The sequence below is a fragment of the Sminthopsis crassicaudata genome, chromosome 5 (assembly GCF_048593235.1).
Source record: "Sminthopsis crassicaudata isolate SCR6 chromosome 5, ASM4859323v1, whole genome shotgun sequence".
Classification (NCBI taxonomy): domain Eukaryota; kingdom Metazoa; phylum Chordata; class Mammalia; order Dasyuromorphia; family Dasyuridae; genus Sminthopsis; species Sminthopsis crassicaudata.
Genome location: NC_133621.1, coordinates 186,211,936 through 186,231,561, shown reverse-complemented (window position 1 = coordinate 186,231,561; position 19,626 = coordinate 186,211,936). Strand labels below are relative to the sequence as shown.

General features: G+C 36.0%; 1 protein-coding gene and 1 long non-coding RNA gene across 3 annotated transcripts in view; one reads left to right on the top strand and one right to left on the bottom strand.

Annotated features, from left to right (window-relative positions):
- The window catches only part of ANO2 (anoctamin 2), a 531,090-nt gene extending 516,842 nt beyond the window's left edge, over positions 1 to 14,248 (top strand). Inside the window, exons 24-26 of one of the 2 annotated variants that reach the window (XM_074269016.1) lie at positions 7,864 to 7,969; positions 13,303 to 13,584; positions 13,708 to 14,248. In XM_074269016.1, the coding sequence (XP_074125117.1) occupies positions 7,864 to 7,969; positions 13,303 to 13,575 (379 nt within the window). In that variant the 3' untranslated portion in view covers positions 13,576 to 13,584; positions 13,708 to 14,248. Of the gene's footprint in view, positions 1 to 7,863; positions 7,970 to 13,302 lie in introns of both variants that reach the window. The other variant, XM_074269017.1, reaches the window with a different exon arrangement.
- LOC141543564 (uncharacterized) overlaps positions 1 to 17,933 on the bottom strand; it is a 36,989-nt gene extending 19,056 nt beyond the window's left edge. Inside the window, exons 1-2 of the long non-coding RNA XR_012482471.1 lie at positions 17,738 to 17,933; positions 15,170 to 15,301 (exon numbers count right to left, since the gene is read on the bottom strand). This is a non-coding gene — a long non-coding RNA (uncharacterized LOC141543564). The remainder of the gene's footprint in view (positions 1 to 15,169; positions 15,302 to 17,737) is intronic.
- Positions 17,934 to 19,626: the final 1,693 nt, after the last annotated feature.

Below are 19,626 nucleotides of genomic sequence, written 5' to 3'. Positions count from 1 at the left end.
CTGCTCTTCAATCAACAACTGGATCATGCAGAGCAGAGAAAAGATTAGGGCTAGTTCTCATTCTCAAAGGCCTTTCCTCTGCAAACCACATGCAAAAGTCAGTCACTGTTTACTTCCTAATCTCTAGTCTGTGAAACTTTGGACAACAATTCAGAATCGCAGAATTTGAGAATTGCAAAGTATCTTAGGGGCCACAGACAAAAAGATCTTAACTTGGAGTCCATGAACTTAAAAAAAAAAAGTTAATAGCTATTTCAATATAATTATTTTCCTTTTTAATCCTACATTTTTATCTTGCATACTTATTGTATTTTTAATTCATGGAATAAAACAAGCATTTCCATAACATAGTATAACAAAAATATAATCTCACATAAAACTGCAAATCTGTTGCTATTCCTTTTAAATATATAATAAGGTTATCATGTAAGTTTATCTCCCATCCTAAAGATGACTACCATTAGAAACGTGTGTAAAATCATTCTACACATACATCTATTTATATGTAAGTAAATATATCTATTTATATATGTATACCCACACATCCAGTTCTTTCTCTGGATATAGTGTTTTTCTTCATATCTATGTCCTTTGGACATTTAAAAACAATTTGAGAAGGGCTTCCCCATCTGACCCTGTGACCATAACATAAAGGTTAAGAAGCCCTGATTCTAATCCAGTTTCTCCATTTTATAGATGAACAAACTGAAGACTTAGCAGGTAAAGTAGTTTAAACATCTAACTTAGCCCAGTACTCTTTCTATTTGGCATTTTCTTCCCAAAGTATTGTTCTACTAGTGACCCCATTTCACTCTGTCCCTTCCTTCTCTAGGGGATCATTTATCTATTATTGAGGACTGGCAAAATGTTGCACTCCATGGCAAGAATAATTCCATGAACTAGCATAGTTCTTCTGGTCCCAAAAGTTGTCATTATTTCAAGATAAGGAGTTCAAAATATGTAAGTTCAGGCACTTGACAGGGCTGTTTTCTGGGAAAATGGGTCAGTTTTAATATGAGTCATAAAGAATTGTGGGTTGTAAGCCAAAGATAAAGAATGACCCAAGCTCTCTTAAAGGGTCCTGGGAAGAAAGCAAAGGCAGATACTTCTGTTTTCAGGATGCTATTTTTTGGTCTTATTAAACCCCTTAGATCTCCTATCCCTACATACTTTTCTACTTTAGTATACAAACTTTGCAATATGGTTATTCAAATATGATAGATTGTCCATCAGTATTCCCTAATTGATTCCCAGTTTGATTTGGCTAACCTTCCTTTTTGGTTTAGAAATCTAGCTGTGCAGCCTGCCTGGGAAGACAGGATCTGGAATAGTCTAAGATGCCAGTCCAGTCTAGGTGTTATTATGTGTAAAATACTGTTGTCATGATTTGTGGCAATCAATTCAATTAAACATTTATTAAAGGGGGAGGTCACTTTATCCCTCTGCATCTCACTTTCTCCTTAAGAAAAATGGAAATTATGAGTCATTTTTCAATCATCTCTGACTATTTGTGACGCCACTTGGGGTTTTCTTGGCAAAGATGCTTTGCCATTTCTTTCTCCAACTCATTTTACAGATGAGGAATTGAGGCAAATAGTTCTAAGTGACTTGTCTAAAGTCACACAATTAATTTGAGGACAAATTTGGACTCATGAAGATGAGGCTTCCTAACTCCAAACCCAGTGTTCTATTCATCTAGCTGCTCTGGAATAACAATATTTGCATTAAACTTTCAGAGTTACTTGTACAAATTGCTTTGTAAATAATCATAGAGACCAGAGGGTATAGACTGTTGTATCAGGTGCACAGAATGAAAAACAAACTGAACCCTCTTCTCAGGAAGCTTCCAGATTTATAAGGGAAAGAAGATAGATGAGTTATGTATTTTTCTAAATACTTTTTTCAAAGTTGTATTTCCAAATATAATTTTTACAATTACAATAGTATCTGCACTCCTCACATATCATCACAGGTCTAAGATACTAGGGAAGAATTTGAAAAATATGTTATCTGGCTTAAGAGATTCTTTAGAAGCATAGACTTTTAAAAGCATATAATGGATAGCTTTGGAATTAGAAAGGAAGTTAAATTCTCCACTAAAAGCCCCTTATTTTATAAGGAAACCAGGAATGAGAGAAATTAAATGTCAAAAATAGCTGTTCAAGGTCACAGCTAATAAATGGCAGAGCCTAGGACTTCTAAGAGGTCTTTCTACCACTTATACAGTTTTAAAATTTCAGAAGACTTATGTCATTTTTGTTGGTGCTCTTTCCACAAAGACACATTGCAGTATTTTTAACTCTTAGGTAATTTTATGAACTGCTGTGGCAAACAAACAAAAAAAATCATCACCTGATAATCAACTTCATCATAATGAGCTTCTCTCTATGTAGCTAGACTTCTCTATCACTAGCACAATCTGTATTCACATATTTTGCTGCTTGGTACAACTTGCTAGGGATTGAGATCCAATGGCAAAACCTTCAAGAACCCAGGCTTACTACAGTACTGCAGTGAGGCATGGAACATTTTGGCTGCTATAGCCCTTAAATTTTTGTTACTTGACCTGGTGATTCCTTCCCAACTTGGACTAATGGAAAGAATGTTTATGAGTCAAGTCAATAACCATTTATTAAGTGAACTATTTATTAAGTGCCTACTGTTTGTCAAGCATCTCATTAATCTCTGAAGGATACAAAGAAAAGCAAAAAAATATAACAAAACCCAAGTCTCTGCTCTCAAGGATCTTATAATTTGATGGGTGTAAACAACTATGTACAAAAAGATATAGACAGAATAATTTGGAGATATACAACAGAGGGAAGGCATAACCATTAGTCATGTTTTAGACATATAGACTTAAGATATCCACTTATAGATGCTCAATCATTGATTGGAGATTAGAAACTGGAAGTCAGAGAAGTGGTTAAGGCCAGATAAATAAAGAATCATCATCATATTTTTCTTGTGCAGCATAGTTGTAAAAGTATGTATAGAAGAAGTGCACATGTTTAACGCATATATATATTGGATTGCTTGCCATCTAAGGGAAGGAGTAGGGAGAAGGGAGAAAAAAAATTGCAACAAGTTTTTGTAGGGGTAAATTTTGAAAACTATATATGCATATATTTTGAAAAAAACTTAAAAAATAAAAAATAGAATCATCACCATAGAAATGTTGATTGAATCTATAAAAGATCACCAAGTGTAATAGTATAAGGGAGGAATAGAGATCCCAAGGCAAAACTTTGGGCGACAACTATGGTTAGTGGGCATGACCTGGATGAAAATCAAGCTATGGGAACTCAACAAATGGTTCACAAATAGGAGGAGAAACAGGAGATACACGTTTTAGAAAAGACTATCAAGAAGAGAATTATCAACAGTGTTAAAAGGCTGCAAAAACATCAAGTATAATAAGGATTAGGAAAAAAGTATTAGATTTGGGAGTTAAAAGATCATTGGTAACTTTGGAGAGAGTGGTTTCTATTAGTCAACATAAAGATAAGATAAAAAATCAGTAGACAGTGATTGTGATGGAATACTACTGGATTATAAAGAATGATGAACTCAATGATTTTAGGAAAACATAGAATGGCTTTGCACAAAATAATAAAGGGCAAAATGAGCAGAACCAAAAGAGTATTGTATACAGTAATAGCAATATAGTTTTAAGAATGATTTTGAGCAGATCAGTTATTTTATCTATTATAAAAACCCAAATTAACCATAAGGGACATAGAAGAAAGACACTATCTGCTTTTAAGAAAGAACTGATAAAAAGATGTATAGAATAACTTCACATATGTATATGCATATTTTATACACACACAGATATACATTTATGTGTGTCTATATGAATTAGATACAAATATACATATGTTATATATAGTTTTATATATATTTACATATATATGTATATATATATATATATATATATGAATGTCTCTAATGATTAATTAACTCATCTCTAGGATAAGGAACAGAAGAAAAAAAGGAAAGAAAATTACACAGTAATTTTGTTATATATTTGAAAAGAATAGTAATTTGTGCATAGTAGATTTGCAGTTTCATGCATAATCATTTATTTTATTGTACTATGCTATTAAAATTCTTATTTTATCCTATAAATTAAAAATAAAATTAAAAAGACAGAGAAAAGGAAGTGGGGGCACCTGTTATAGATGGCCTCTAAAAGTTTAGGCACAAAAAGGAGGAGAAATATAGACTGATATTTAATAACAAGGATAGACCTAATAAGAGTTTTGAGAATGAGAAAACATGGGGTGTTTATAGACAATAAGGAAGCAGCCAATATAAAAAGAAAGTTAAAGATTAATGTGAATGAGGATGCTGTAGGGGCAATCTCTTAGAGATAATAAAATTGGAATGAGATGACTTGTTCATGGTAGTGGAATAAATTTGTAATGGACCCATTAAGCAGAATTTTTTCAGTTTCTCCAGTTTCACTGAGCAGCACGTGGATAAGAGTGAGGACAGTAGATGCTGGGTGGAAACTGAGGCTGTTAGACTTGGTAAGGCAGGTTTGTCAATAAGATAACAAGGAACTCTAGAAAAAAGGACTATGTAAGGTTGAACTAGTTTCACAAAAGATCTAGATGGGACATGGAGAAGAATGTAATCAGTGCACCTGATGGTCTAAAAAAAAAAAGTCAAAAGTATTGATTGGAGTTTGTGTTCAGACAAAGGAATTTTAGAATTTATCCAATCCACTAAACATTTATTAAACACTTACTATGTGCCAGTTACTATGTTAAGTTCTGGGGATACAATTGATAAAAAGAAAACCATTCATGACCATGGAAGTGGATACATTTTGAACATAATAGCAATATGAAGGGACCATCTGTTTGTAGATGATGAGGTAGGATAAAGGTATGAGTACTGGAAAGTGAGTATTTTGGGAAACTAGAAGGTTAGAGCAGAGAGAATCCATATAAATTTTGAAGTCCTCTAGTATGAGGACAGAAACTGAGGAGGAAAGAGAGCCTGTGAGACTGGTGTAAGAGCTACTAGAATCTTTATTGGGTGGTAAATATGGATTGAATGAACCTCAGAAAAGAAGTGATAAAGTAATAGTGGAAAAGGGAGTCTTAAACTAACAGTTGGAAGCTAAGAATATTTCAACCAGTCCATCATGAACCATCAAGAAGTGATACAGATGAATCACTGTAACCAGTGCTGGAAAGGGGGGCTGCATCAGTAGGAGGGAACTGCATCTCAGGAAGTGTAGGAAGATGGAAGGCACGAGAAACTAAAAAGTGTGTTGTTTATGAAGCAGGCAGTCTGAAGAACACAGTGAAAAGGGTGGCACCAGAGGTTCAAAATCACTAGGATGGAAATAGCATGATGGGATGGATGTTTGTTAATCCCTTAGGAATGAATTCAGATAAGTTTTATTATAGGGGTTTGACCTCAAAGTAGTCTCCTTCCAGGGCATCAGGGTATTTCCTCTTTCTCTAGCAACTGTTTTCCTTCTTACCCTGTAGACTCAAGCAAGGTAGCTGATCCTAGAAGAGAATGTGATAGGATGTCTATACATCCTATATAACTGCTAAACATTTATATTGTACTTTAAATTTATAAAACACTTTACAAATATTTCATTTTGTCACAACAATGCTGAGAGATAAGTGCTATTAATTCTATTTTACAGGTGAAAGGTTAAGTGATTTTGCTTATCTTCATAGTCTATGAATGTCTGAAGCTAGATTTAAGCTCAGATATTCCTGGCTCAAAGTGCAGCACTCTATCCACAGTGTCACCTAACTGCTTCCTTCATACTCCCAGAAAATTGAGAATAGAATGCTTCTTTTTTTCCCTGGAAGGTTTCTTCCTCCTTACCCAGCAGAGTGTGAGTCAGGGAAGTGGCATTGTTTGACCATAAGCAAATAACAGTGTTTCTGAGACTTCTTCGTCCATATGTGATAATCCCTTGGAGGATATGTGAATAGAGAGATGTAATACATATTAGACCATGAAGTCCTTGTAATAACAATAAATGAGGAGTGATGTAGTTAAGGGAAAAGCAGGGACTTACATTTAAAATAATCCCTCTACACACCTGTCAGATTGGCTAAGATGAAAGGAACAAATAATGATGAATGTTGGAGGGGATGTGGAAAAACTGGAACACTGATGCATTGTTGGTGGAGTTGTGAAAGAATCCAACCATTCTGGAGAGCAATCTGGAATTATGCCCAAAAAGTTATCAAACTGCACATATCCTTTGATCCAGCAGTGCTACTACTGGGCTTATATCCCAAGGAAATATTGAAGAAGGGAAAGGGACCTGTATGTGCCAAAATGTTTGTGGCAGCTCTTTTTGTAGTAGCTAGAAATTGGAAAACGAATGGATGTCCATCAATTGGAGAATGGTTGGGTAAATTATGGTATATGAATGTCATGGAATATTATTGTTCTGTAAGAAATGACCAACAGGAGGAATACAGAGAGGCTTGGAGAGACTTACATCAACTGATGCCGAGTGAAACGAGCAGAACTAGGAGATCATTATACACTTCAACAATGATACTGTATGAGGATGTATTCTGATGGAAGTGGATATCTTCAACACAGAGAAGAGCTAATCCAATTCCAATTGATCAATGATGGACAGAATCAGCTACACCCAGAAAAGGAACACTGGGAAATGAGTGTAAACTGTTTGCATTTTTTGTTTTTCTCCCCAGATTATTTTTACCTTCCGAATACAATTCTTCCTTTGCAACAACAACAACAAAATTCTGTTCTGCACATATATATTATACCTAAAATATACTATAAGATATTTAATATATATGGGACTGCCTGCCATCTAGGGAAGGGGGTGGAGGGAAGGAGGGGAAAAATTTGAAACAGAAGGGAGTACAAGGGATAATGTTGTAAAAAAAAAATTACCTATGCATATGTACTGTCAAAAAAATGTTATAATTATAAAATTAATTTTAAAAAAATAATCCCTCCAATTCCCCAATACCCCTGCATGTGGGATTGGTAAAGGACATTGCCTCAAAATGTCCTCATCAAGTTTATCCTCATGATGAACCTCTGCCAGAAAGGCTTCTAGATGTTAGGTGTAGGAGTAGGTAAATTACTATGTATGTTTATAGACTCTCTTTGTTTATTGAGAAATCATGTTTTATTAAGGGCATGGTTATATCTTTCTTGTTGTTGGGTAATCCAAATGGAGCTAGTGTTTTGAATCCTCTCCCATCATGACATAGAGATGTCACCTATTTCTTGAAAGGAATCAAACTTATTCCTTTATCTCCATGTGGAACAAGGATCTAAGTGACTACCAAAGTTTTGTTCATGATAAAATGAGGGATGAACTCAATCAGAAGTAAACAACATAAATGAGATTTGGCCACTTTTGGCTAGCAACCCAGTTAGACCTCTATCTCTTCGTGGTCTTTTCCTCCTATGAGAAGGAGGTGAGTAGCAAATCTTAATGTGATCACAGTCTACACAAGTCCTAGAAAAAGAGGCTTATGAGTTGAAAGAACTGATACACATTTTTAGTTCTACTTGATTTCCTTCTTTCCATGCAACACAAAAAAAGGAAGATCTTCTGGGACCAGAAACTATTCTTTCTTTCTGGAATCTGACATCTCCATGGCATACTGCCTGGGATCCCATGGTTATGTATAAATAGGAATAAGTATATTCCCACTACCTACTTAAATGTGAACTATTATTATTGCTCATTAAAAACAAGTGTTTCTGAAGGGCCTCACCATTATTTCTACTTAGGGGTTTTATCCAGAGAATTACTATGCTGAATATATTCTCCACCCAGTTCTTGTTCTAGCTTTAATCCTCACCTTTCTCCCTGGACAGATTTAAGGATTATCGAGAGCCACCATGGGCCCCAAACCAATATGAATTTTCAAAACAGTACTGGTCTGTCTTGTCTGCCCGCTTGGCTTTTGTCATCATCTTCCAGGTAAGTCAGTTGGGTGGATCAAATGTAACTATGATTTCCTCCCCCCTTCTCTTTTCTCTCTCTCCTCCCCCCCCCACCTCCTCCCTTCTCCCCTTCCCCCATGCCTCAAGACCCAGAGTTTCACCTGAATTTGGGTTGGCCAAGTGGAAATTCAGCAGCCAGTGTAAAGAAAATTAGTGTTGGCTACTTATTTTTCATATTTGTGGGAGGCTTTGGGTCACAAGTGAAAAGCCAGAGAAGATAAGGTAATATCAAAGAGGCTTTTCTGAAGGAAATGGACTTCCCAGAAAAAAGAAAGAAGGTAAAAGGCCAAGTAATTAGGCAGATGTGGCCTGGTGGGAAACTATCATTTCCCACTTAACACAAGGGAGAGCTAAAAATGGGGAGTAAGGGAAGGGAGTAGAGGAAAAAAAGATTCCCAACTCTTAACTCAGACAAATTAGCCCTCTCTCCCACTAACCTGAGAAAAGAACTATGTTCCCAACTCTTTCTTCACTTTCCTCTCCATTCCTTCCTTTTGGTATTGTTTTACTCTCTGAGACAGACATCTGGTAGGAAGGGGCTGAGAAAGCCAGATTTTGGCTGAATAGCAAATCTGAGCCCTGATCCCTTATCTCTGACAATAGCTATGGCTCCAGTTTCGATGTTGAGATTTCCCTGAGCCAGAGGGCCCCAGATTCCCACTCGGATGCACAGCATCTGACAAGCAAGGAGGAGTGTGAGAGCAGATCCTTTTTACTTTTGGCTCCCCCAGGCTTTTGTACTCCCTGAAGAGGGGTCTCTGGAGGGCTCTAAGGTATCCCACAGTGTTCCCCCTTTAATTTCCCTTCATTCCAGGAGCCAGAGGAGCTAGTCTTTCACTCAAAGAAGACAATCATTCTTTCCGCAGAGATGGCGAGATATAATTGAAAAATTGTTCAGCCCACCCTGCCCCCAAGACACTCCTAATTTTACCATGTCACATTTCTCTTATGCTACAAGCTTATTTAGAGTTAAACTATGAAATAAGTTCTCTAATGCAACCCCAGACTCCTAGAATCTTCAAGAAAGAGATACTTGTGCAAGAATCCACTGAATTCAGTGTGTTAAGTAGAGAAAACCCTCAAGTAAAGAATTGGAAAAGCCCCTCAGAGAGGTTTTCCACATCTTATCCATACTGAAAATAGACTCTCTACTACAACCTTTCCACAACTGATTTTTCAGCTTCTTATTAAAGATTTCCTGTGAAAGGGAACCCATTAAGGCAGTCCATTCTACTTTTAGACATTTCTAATTATCAGGGAGTTTTTCCATATATCAAATCTCAATCTTCCTCTGTGTAACTTCCACCCAGTGCCGTTAGATCTACCCTGCCCTGTAGCCAGACACAAAGAGTTTCATCCCTTTCCCCATGGCACCCCTTCAACTATTGAATATAATAATCATGTTCTGTCCTGTTCTTCAATCCCCTCCTTTTCTTCTCTAGGTTAAACACCCAGTCTTTTTATGGTATGATTTCCCGGGTCCTTGCTATCTTAATTTATATGTTCTCAAAATATAATTTTCAAGAATTAACACAATCCATTCTGATCAGGGTAGAGTATAGTAGAGCTGCCTTGTGTTCTGGACATCATGACCACCTCTAATGAAGTTGAAATTAGTATTCAATTTTTTCATTGCAGTATCACATTCTTGCCTTAGGTTGTCTTGTAGCCCACTAAAACCCCCATAACTTTTTTTTTTTCAGATTAATGATTATCTCCTCATATGTCTAATTCTGCACTTATAAAGTTTAGTTTTCGAATACAAGTATAAAATTTTATAAAGTAGGGATAGGGGTCATACCTGTGATTTCATTGAAACTTTGAAGTGAGCAAATTCCCTCTATCATGAAAATCATCACCTTCTTTGCAACTAAAAACTTCAGAGCATCATACTGGGTCATCAGCTGGTTTAAAAGGAGCTCTTACTGGATTGGAGGCTAATCCTCTAGTCACAGTAATATCTGCTTCTTAGAATTTTACATTTATGTCTGTTAAATCGAACTTTTTAAATTAAATTTTACTTTATCCAAATGTGACCCATCATTTTAGCCTACTAAGAACTTTTTGGTTCCTATTTCTAACACTCTTATCAAAAGTTTTGGCTATTCTTTTGAGTATTCTATCACTTCTTTACATACCATCCAAACCTTTGTCCAAATTATTGCTAAAAATGTTGAGCAACATAACAAAACCAAAGATAGATGCCCAGAACACTCTATGAGAGACTTTCTTCCAAGTTTGATATTGATCTATTAACAGAATTTGAAGGGTCCACTCAACCATGTTCAAATCTATATATAACTGTACTATCATATCACCTATATTGCCCTCACATTTTCCATAATGATAGTTTGAGATGGTTTGATGAACTCTTGGTAAGTTACATTTACTGTATTTCTTTGAAATAAGATTAGTCTTACATTATCTGTCTTGGTACATTTTCTCTTAGTGATTACCACATTTTCTAAATGTTTTATATCAGTTCTATTATTTTTAAAATAAGACAATATTTATGGTTGTCTAGTCCTCCAGAACCTCTCCAATGTGTTTCAAAGATCATTAATCCTAGTTTATCAATTTAACTATATCTGCTAGATCTTTCAGAAATCTGGGTCTGATGGAACAACTTGGCAGGAGCAAAAATTAGGTGACCTGTTTCTATCTCTTCTTGTTTCTATTGGGTGTCAATTCCCTGTTGACCATTTTTGTTTTGTTCTTTTTAATCTAAAGATCCCTATTCCTGTCAGGAAACACAAAAGCAAAATAAGCATTGAGTAATAATGTAATATACAATGTCATAACTCTATAGGTATTTCTATTAGAATATACCCTTTTAGAACAATGTTCTAGTCACATCCTACCAAGTCTTGGTGATACCTGTGAGGATGAATTCTAGTATTTTTATCTAACATGTTTGCCTTCTTTTGGATGAGCTATACATCACTTATGTCACTCTTAAAATGACATTTTAAATACATATATACGTATATAAACAAACTAGGTGTAGTGTAAGACAGAATATAGTGGAACTCTTCTCTCCCTCTTTCTGGATATTATATTGCTCTTTATGTATCTAGGATGGCATTAGCTTTTTTAACTTTCATGTTATAACTGTTGAGTCATTTGACTCAATGATTGTTCTGTGGGTCTAGTCCTTCAACTACTTTTGGAATAACCATCATCAAATTTAAAATTTAGCAAAGCATTTTACAAAGAGCCTCATGGAAAAAAAGAGTAGACAAAGATGTAGGAACAAAGACAAAGGGTAAACAAGAGGGAGGAATATAAAAATAATGCTTCTTTTAATTATCAGGCCAGTAATGACATGGAAAAATAAAAATAAGATTAGTATGATATGGCCTGTTCTTGAAGAAGTAATGCTAGTTTCTAGTAAGGCCTCACAAAGCATCCTTTGCATAATGTGTTCTGCAGTTTTTTGAGACTCACAATTCTATTCATTGGCCCAGTTTCTCAACTCCTCCCCAGTTTTGAAAATTTTGATGTTTTATCTTTTTTTCTAGAGCATGTAATTGGTTTAAGCAGGATGACCATTGAGACAGCTTTGTCTCATTGTAAGATGCCTTACAATGAATTTCTATTCTTTGATAACCATTTTTGTTATATATTTCTAAAAACAAAACAAAACAAAACTTCCATTCTCACTGGAAGAGGAAAGGAGGAAAGAGAAGAAAAATAAGTTTCGAGTAGTTCTGCCTTTTTACCTTCATGCATTATTATTTTCTCCAAAATAGCTTTCTTTCTTAAAGACCTCTTCTTTTGGCTTTATTCACCAAAAATCTTAGTTCAGTCTTAGTTTTATCATTTGTGAAGCTCTTATAGGATCTTCTTATAGGATCATTTTATTTTTGTATGTCAGTCTTCAATAACTTATCTTTGCTTCTATTCCCTATGCCCATTTAAAAAAAATCAGATTTGATGAATTCCCTTTATAGTCAAATAGATATTTGGAATTTCTGCTTGTGACTTGACATTTCATTTCTGAGCACTCCCCAATTTTTTTAGATGATCGTACCCTCTGAAATATGAAACCATTAGACCTTTGAAGTACAGGAAAAAGACTAAAACTTTAAAACTTACAGTATTTTTAAAGGTAGAAAAATGCTCTAAGATAAAAGACTCCATCAACTGCCTTTCATCCCTGTTCAGTATTAAAGACAAGACAGGGAATGCATTTTAAAGAATTATTTTTAGGAAAGAAGTTCGTTAAAAAAAAAATAGTTTGGGGAACTCCTAATGAGGAAATATCTTATCAATGCAATTTAGTATCTGCTTTGTAACTGAACAGATGTTAAATTGTAAAGTGAGAGTCCAAGATGTTCAAAGGTCACAGAGAGAGGAGACAGTTTAATAACTACAGAAGTGAATTATTATCATTGTTCTAAATTTGATTTTAAAAAAACATGTAAATAGAATTGATGAAAGAATCTTGGGGATGAAAGGTAGGTAGGGGATTATATTGGCAGAGGAATGGGTCAGTGATTCGTAGTTTAGTATAAAAAACAAAGGTCTTAGAATCACAAAACCTGCATTCAAATCTTTGCTTAGTTCTATGACCACAAGTAATCCTCTTGGAGCCTCAGCTTTCTTATATGTAAAGCAGAAACAGTAATTCCTGTCCTACATATTTCAAATGATAGTGTTGAAGATGAAGTGAACTTCGTAAATTCTATAATAGTGTGAGCAATGATATTATTGTTAGAAAACTTTTCCCTGCAAAGATTGGAAGAAAAATGCAAGTGGAGGATTGTTCCAAGAGGTAGCCTAGACAGAGATTAAGGGAGATTAATGGAAGGCCACAAGAAATCCAGCTTGAAAAGTGTAGCTGGCACCAGGCACAATATGGGAGATGAGAGGACACAGGAGACCACCAATAGAAGGTGATCCTCAAAGGCCATGGAAAGCCATCCTAGAGAGGTGTAAGAAATAAAGCTATGCACATGCCCATGGGCAGGGACACAGAATATTTTGAAGTTGTCAGAGGCAACAAGGAAGATGTGTGAAAGAGCCAGTAGAAAAGAGTCTGTAGGAATTACAAACATTGCATTAGAACTGTGTTGCAAAGAAGAAAGTAACTATCTTTCTTTTATATTTATATTCATAAGAGGCATCAGAGGAAACAAATTCAGAGAGGCAGTTTGTCTGAGATCACACAGCTGAGGGATAGCTGACCTAAGATTCAAACTCAGATCTGCTGACACAAAGTCCAATTTATCCTTTCTCCCATACCACTTAAAACCTGTCAGTGTTCACCTTATGCTAAGTCTGTTTTTCCTTTCTTGCCTTGGGCAGAATCTTGTGATGTTCCTCAGTGTCCTTGTGGACTGGATGATCCCAGACATCCCTAAGGACATCAGTGACCAGATCAAAAAAGAGAAGAGCCTGCTGGTGGACTTCTTCCTGAAGGAGGAGCATGAGAAACTGAAGGTCATGGACTCTGTCCAGAGGAACCAGAGCAGGGAAGAGCACAGTAGCCACAAAAGCCGAGCTGCCAGCTTCCGCCAGTCCAGCCGGAGTCAAAGGGGCAGTTATTCATCATCCGCCTCCCAGCACACTGATGTGTGATGCTTAGAGGTATGTGGGCAGACACTAATGTGGAGGACCCACGGCTAGAAAAACTAACACTCATGCAGCAGAGCACGCAGATTTTCCACATAGAGGATGTGTGCATCTGCCCACATTTTTCCTGTCTTATAGGATCTTGAAAGTGACAAGAGAGGAAACTTGAGAGGAAAAAGGAGAGACAAATATGCTGCTGCTTCTCAGGAACATGAAGCTTAGATTTCTTTCAGACCCTCTTGGGACAGGTACCATTTTTAAAATGATCAGTCTAACAGCAATGATCTCCCCCACTGGGGCCCAGAGTTCTAAGATAATAGAAGCCTTCCCCCTTACACTCCACTCTCAGATACCAAAACCTTTTGCTTAGCTGGAGCCCAGAAGAAAATGGGACATGAAAGAAGACCAGTAAAAGCTTTATGCTACCCCTGATAACACTGCCCACTCCTCCCCCCCTTTTCTTAATCCTCACCCTAAGCTTTTTCCCTTAGAAAGACACTGTCTTTCCTTGTCTCCCCCTCATCCACTGCAATTGTTATGGGTCTTACTGTTACTGGTAGCCTAGACATTTGGAGGTGAGAGTACAAACCATTTAATTGAGATTATCCAAATTGTATACTAAAGCATCATTTTATTATGGTACAGGTTGAAAATAATAAAATAAAAGTCTTCATAAAAGGTGTATTTATGTTTTTTTTTTCTGTACCTGTTTCCTTCACATAAAAATACAGGCATATTTCACCTATCATTAACTGATAAAACAAGAAAACACATGAAAATGAAAAAAAAACAAAAAACCAATGAAAAACATGAAATAAAGCAGCTGGTGGAATGACATTCCAGTGGAGATTTACTCTCTTTCAGTGTGGATCAATGGTTTTGGAGAGATTTTGACATAGAGTGAGCTTAGACTTAAAAGAACCCCCATGTTCTTAGAATCAGATTGAGGTTTGATGAAAATTGCCTTATAATTACTGCTGTCCCAAAAAGATGGGAGATCTTTGAACAGGCACTAAATAACTGCTTTGGGGAATGTTGCAGTGAAGAGTCCTGTGTAGACAAGAATTTGACTAAATTACATTAAAAGTTACCTTCAGACTTAGAGATTTTGAGATTCAAATCCCAGTTACATAATGTCTTAATAGTGTAATTGTAGACACATTAATTAATTTCTCTGATCTTTCTTTTCCTCATCCATAAGAAAAGTGGCTAGGTGGCACAGTGGATAGAGCCAGGTCTGGAAACAGGAAGACAACCTCAGTCACTTACTAGTTGTGTGATCCTAGGCAAGTCATTTAACCCTATTTGCTTCATTTGTAAAATGAACTGGAGAAGGAAATGGCAACCCCCTCTAGCATCTTTGCTAAGAAAACTCCAAATAGGGTCACAAAGAATCAGACATGACTGAGCAACAACAAAACAGAGATAAAAACCAACCACTCCAGGTTGTTATGGTTAAAGTGTGTTGGCAGTTTTGATGTGTGATAAAATTATTGTTATTGAGAAATAACACAGGTTTGAGCAGGTAGGACATGTTGAAGAGAGAATGGAAATCTCAAAGTCTCATAATAATAAATTGAAGAGTTAGAAGGGAACTTACAAGTTAAAACCTCTTACTCTGACATCTTTATATTGGAGGTACTCCAGCTTCTGGTAGAGTGACTCCAGTCACTGTGGTAGTTTCTGGAACCCCTCGGAGAGCTACCCCACACATTCAAGGTATGCAAAGGATCTGCAGTTACACAAAAGACAAAAAACAAAACCATATCTCATGCAGCCAATGTGTTTGCTTTTACTAGTTCACCATAGGACACTAATCAAAGACATTTTACTGAAAAATAATATCAAGAGAAGTAGCAATAACAGCATTTCCTCCTAAACCTGAAACATATTTTCCCTCAAATATTATATGTTTATATATCTGTTATAAATATATATGTGCATATATATGTATGTATATATGCCTGTAGACACAGTTACACATACCTAGAACATTTATAATTTTAATATTTATGTTTTTAATATAAATATTTTTACTTCCCCTTTTCCCCCATGGAAACTCCTAAAAAGCATACATGGAAGCTTACATATACCTAGAACACAAGTGGCCAAAGTGCACTGGAGTTTCCACACTGAAAGGTCTTTCGTTAATGAAATCATAAATTCAGACAAGCCCAAAACAAAATTAACCAAAGTACCTACTTCAAAGATTATTGTAATCATAGGGAAGGAAAACTCATGGCCTCAGAGGGTCACAGAAGTATCTTAGTGATATCGAACTGCTTCCTTCAGGCCTATTGTCTGAACTGGGTGTGTAGGCTCCATTGGGAATGGTCCCAGTTCTTGACTGAAATATCTCTTCCACATAATAGTGGATATAGTGGATGTGCATCTCTTTAACCTTTTTTTTTTTTTTTTTTTTTTTTTTTTTTTTTTTGGTGAGGCAGCTGGGGTTAAGTGACTTGCCCAGGATCACGCAGCTAGGAATTGTTAAGTGTCTGAGATCAGATTTTAACTTAGTTCTTCCTGACTTTAGGGCTGGTGCTCTCTCCACTGCACCCACTAGCTGTCCCCATCTTTTTAACTTTTAAGTCAGAGGTTTAAGCTTTAATTCTTTCAACATTTAAGTACAGCAAGTTTTTCTTTTTGTTGAACTTCCTTGAATCTTCTACCCCTTGGTCCCTTTTCTGCCTTCAATAGCCAAAATGAATAAATCTATTTCCTCTTCCACAACTAGAGGACTATTTACATCAAACCTACAAGCAATTCTTAAGCATCTACTATGAGCTACGCATTGTTCTGTAGAAAGCATGGAAGATACAAAGAAACTAAAAAATAGACCCTGTCCTCAAGGAGCCCACATTATAACGAGGGAGATTAATATGCATACAACCAAGTCCAAACAAGATATTTACAGGATAAATCAAATATAATCACACATGCACTAACAGTAAAGGGGGCTGGCTTCTTGCACAGGAGGGATTTTAGCTGAGACTTCAGAGAAACCAGTATGTGGAGTACAGAAAGAAAGGTATTGGTGAATGGGGATAGCCAACAAAAACACATGGAGTGAGAAGAAGATGGAAGGAAATTCATAGTCCTACAGGAAATAAATTCATAGTTTAATTCATTCTCTCCTCTAGACCTGTCCATGTAATCAAAATAATACTTTGTATTTAAATAAATTATACAGTTCATAAATCTTATGATTATGATTAACTCTTAATGTACCTTTAACTAAGTACTTGGGGTTAATTTTGTTGGTTCTTATCTGATTATGATTTCATTGGTGAAAAACCTTTCAATGTGAAAACTCCTTCCACCAATGCAGGGTAATGACCAGTCTGTAACTTGTCATATTAGAGGGTTCCATGAGGTACTGAGAAATTAAAGTATTGCTGATATTAACCCAGCTAGTTAATCTCCAAGAATGGGGTCCCTCTGACTCATCTGGGATCCTTTGATGGATGGACGCTCCCTCAGGGTAGGTTACTTATTTCTAAGCAACTTCACAGACACATTGACTTTTCTTTCATATCCCTTCATTAATGATTACACCTTCAGTCTAGTCATTCAACTAGTTCCAAATCTACTTAATTGCACTATTATCCAGTCAATATTTCTCTACCTAATCTACAAAGATAATATTTCAAATACTTGGATGAAATTTAGGCAAACTGTACCATTCTCTAATTTAGCATTGTGGTAAATTAGTAAAACAAGGAAATGAGATGTCTGGCATGACCTCAATGCTAGCTCTTAGTGATCACCACTTCCCTTTGGTTTCAGAAACCATGTTTTTGATAACATCTCCAAGAATTTTGCTAATAATAGAAGTCAAACTCCTTTGCAGACTTTCCCCCCTTTTTTAAAAATCAGAACAACATGTTCCCTTTCTGTGGAATCTCTCCCATACTCCATAGTCACAATGATCACGAGCAGTGGATCAGTAAATACATATGCCAAGTATTTCAGGGCCTGTGACATAAGCCATCTGAATCTGGTGGAAGAACCCACCAAAGGTAATTTGATATTTTTTAATCTCATTCATCTTGGTTTTCAAATCCCTGTAAACTTTCCCTTCCTCTCCTTTACAGGCCAAAGATGATTTTCCTTTAAAGAATAAACAAGAGCAAATTAGGTACAGAGTAGTTCTGCCTTTTCTTACCATTTGTGGTCACTGTCCCCATCGATCCAGCCAAGGATGCTCATTTCTCTGCTGATCATCTTTTCTTCAGCATAATTTACAATTTTTTTTTCTCTCCAGCATTCTTTGTCATATAGCTCATTTGGAGTTTTAGAAACTTTCATATTAATGTTAAAGAATCAAGACGTGTTTTTGTACTTATCCACAGTTACCTGGTAAAACTGGTTTTTGGTAACTGTTTTTGTATATGTTTTTAAAAATCAAGAAGTTTAAAAAATAAGAAGCTGAACATTCATATTAGTTTTTTTTCCTTTATTTTTTCACTCAAATATTTCTTTTTTAATTCAAAACTTAGATAGAAAATAGAAAAAGAAAAAAACAGAAAAACAGTTCATGTGCACAACAGAACATGTGAAAGGATTTAAAATATGTAACAATAAAATTCCCTTTCAAGAAAGCATATCTAATAATAAAAAAATTATATTAAAAACTGTCCATCTTTGCTTCTTAGTAAGTCCTCTTTTGTTCTCTCCTGTATACTTTTTACAGGATAAATATTTCTCTCCCCTTCCTACCTTCCCTAAGCTGGCTACATTTAAGTAAATATTTATTTCTCTTTCTTTATATGTATGTATATGTGTGTCTACCTACATATACATCTATATATTATCTCTTGTTTCCTATCCCTGTTATTTCTTCTACTTTACTTCATTCCGCTAACCTGCCTTGCTATTGCTTAACCTCTTCCCATCCCAAGAATTCCATCCAAATATTTTTTAATCATGTTTTCAGAATTTCTTTCTTGAGAACTTCTTATCCCTCTTGTACTGGGTTAAATCCCCCTAAAACATAAGATCCTACCTAATCTGAAATCTGTTTTCTCAATATCTAGGGTATTCATTAAACTGTATTCAGCTATCCTCTCCTTTATCATGAATTCAGAAGTAAAGTGGTTGTTCTCTCTGTTCTGAAAGAGCAGAGATCCAAGTGAATAAGTCATAATTAACCACACACCTAGGTGAAGGTCACAATTGCTTGTATAAAATGATTTGAAGCAAACTAGGAAAGGAACAACAACAAAAAAAGCATCTGCTCTCAGCTGGGACTACAGATTCTGATATTACACCCCTAGAGCTACATTCCTGTGAAGTAAACATAAAATAAAAATTCAAATTTATATTACACTTTTCCTATGATGTTCTTTTTAGGTGATAAAAGAAGCATTACTATTCCTTTATTACAGATGAGGAAATTGAGCCTCAGAGTGCTCAAAGTAACTTTCCCATGCTATGTAATTAGTTGAAATTTCAACCCAGGCTTTCAGCTGTACCTCTGGGGTGGGGTTAATTCTAAAAAACCACAAAAAGGAACTGGAAAAGTGGCTGCCATCAGTTGAGGAATGGCTGAATAAATTATAGTATATGAAGGTAAATTAATATTATTGTTCTATGAGAAATTATGAACAGACTGATTTCAGAAAATCCTGGAAAGACTTATAAGAACTGATGCTGAGTGAAGAAAGCAGAACCAAGAGAACATTGTACACAGTAACTGTAGTGAGCTGTTGTCTCCAGAAGCTGCCAGATCGCTCTCTGGGAAGAGATCTGCTGTGTCTACTCAAATCTCTCAGACAGATTCTTCTTCCTGTAGTGAACCGTTGTCTCCAGGCAGTTGCTGTTAACTCTTGTCCAGAGAAGTGACTTCCCTTCCTGCAGAGAGCCCCGTCAGGCCTGATGTAATGCAGAGACCTCTCTTATCTCTGGAGTGGTGTCCTCTTTTATCCTCCCAGAGAATGGGCGTGGGATAATGCAAGGGCTTCTGGGAAGAACCACTTCAGCCAATGAGCTTGCTCCTTCTATCAAGTCAACCTGAGTTCTCACCTTGTAATTGTCCAGACAACCTGAATTCTC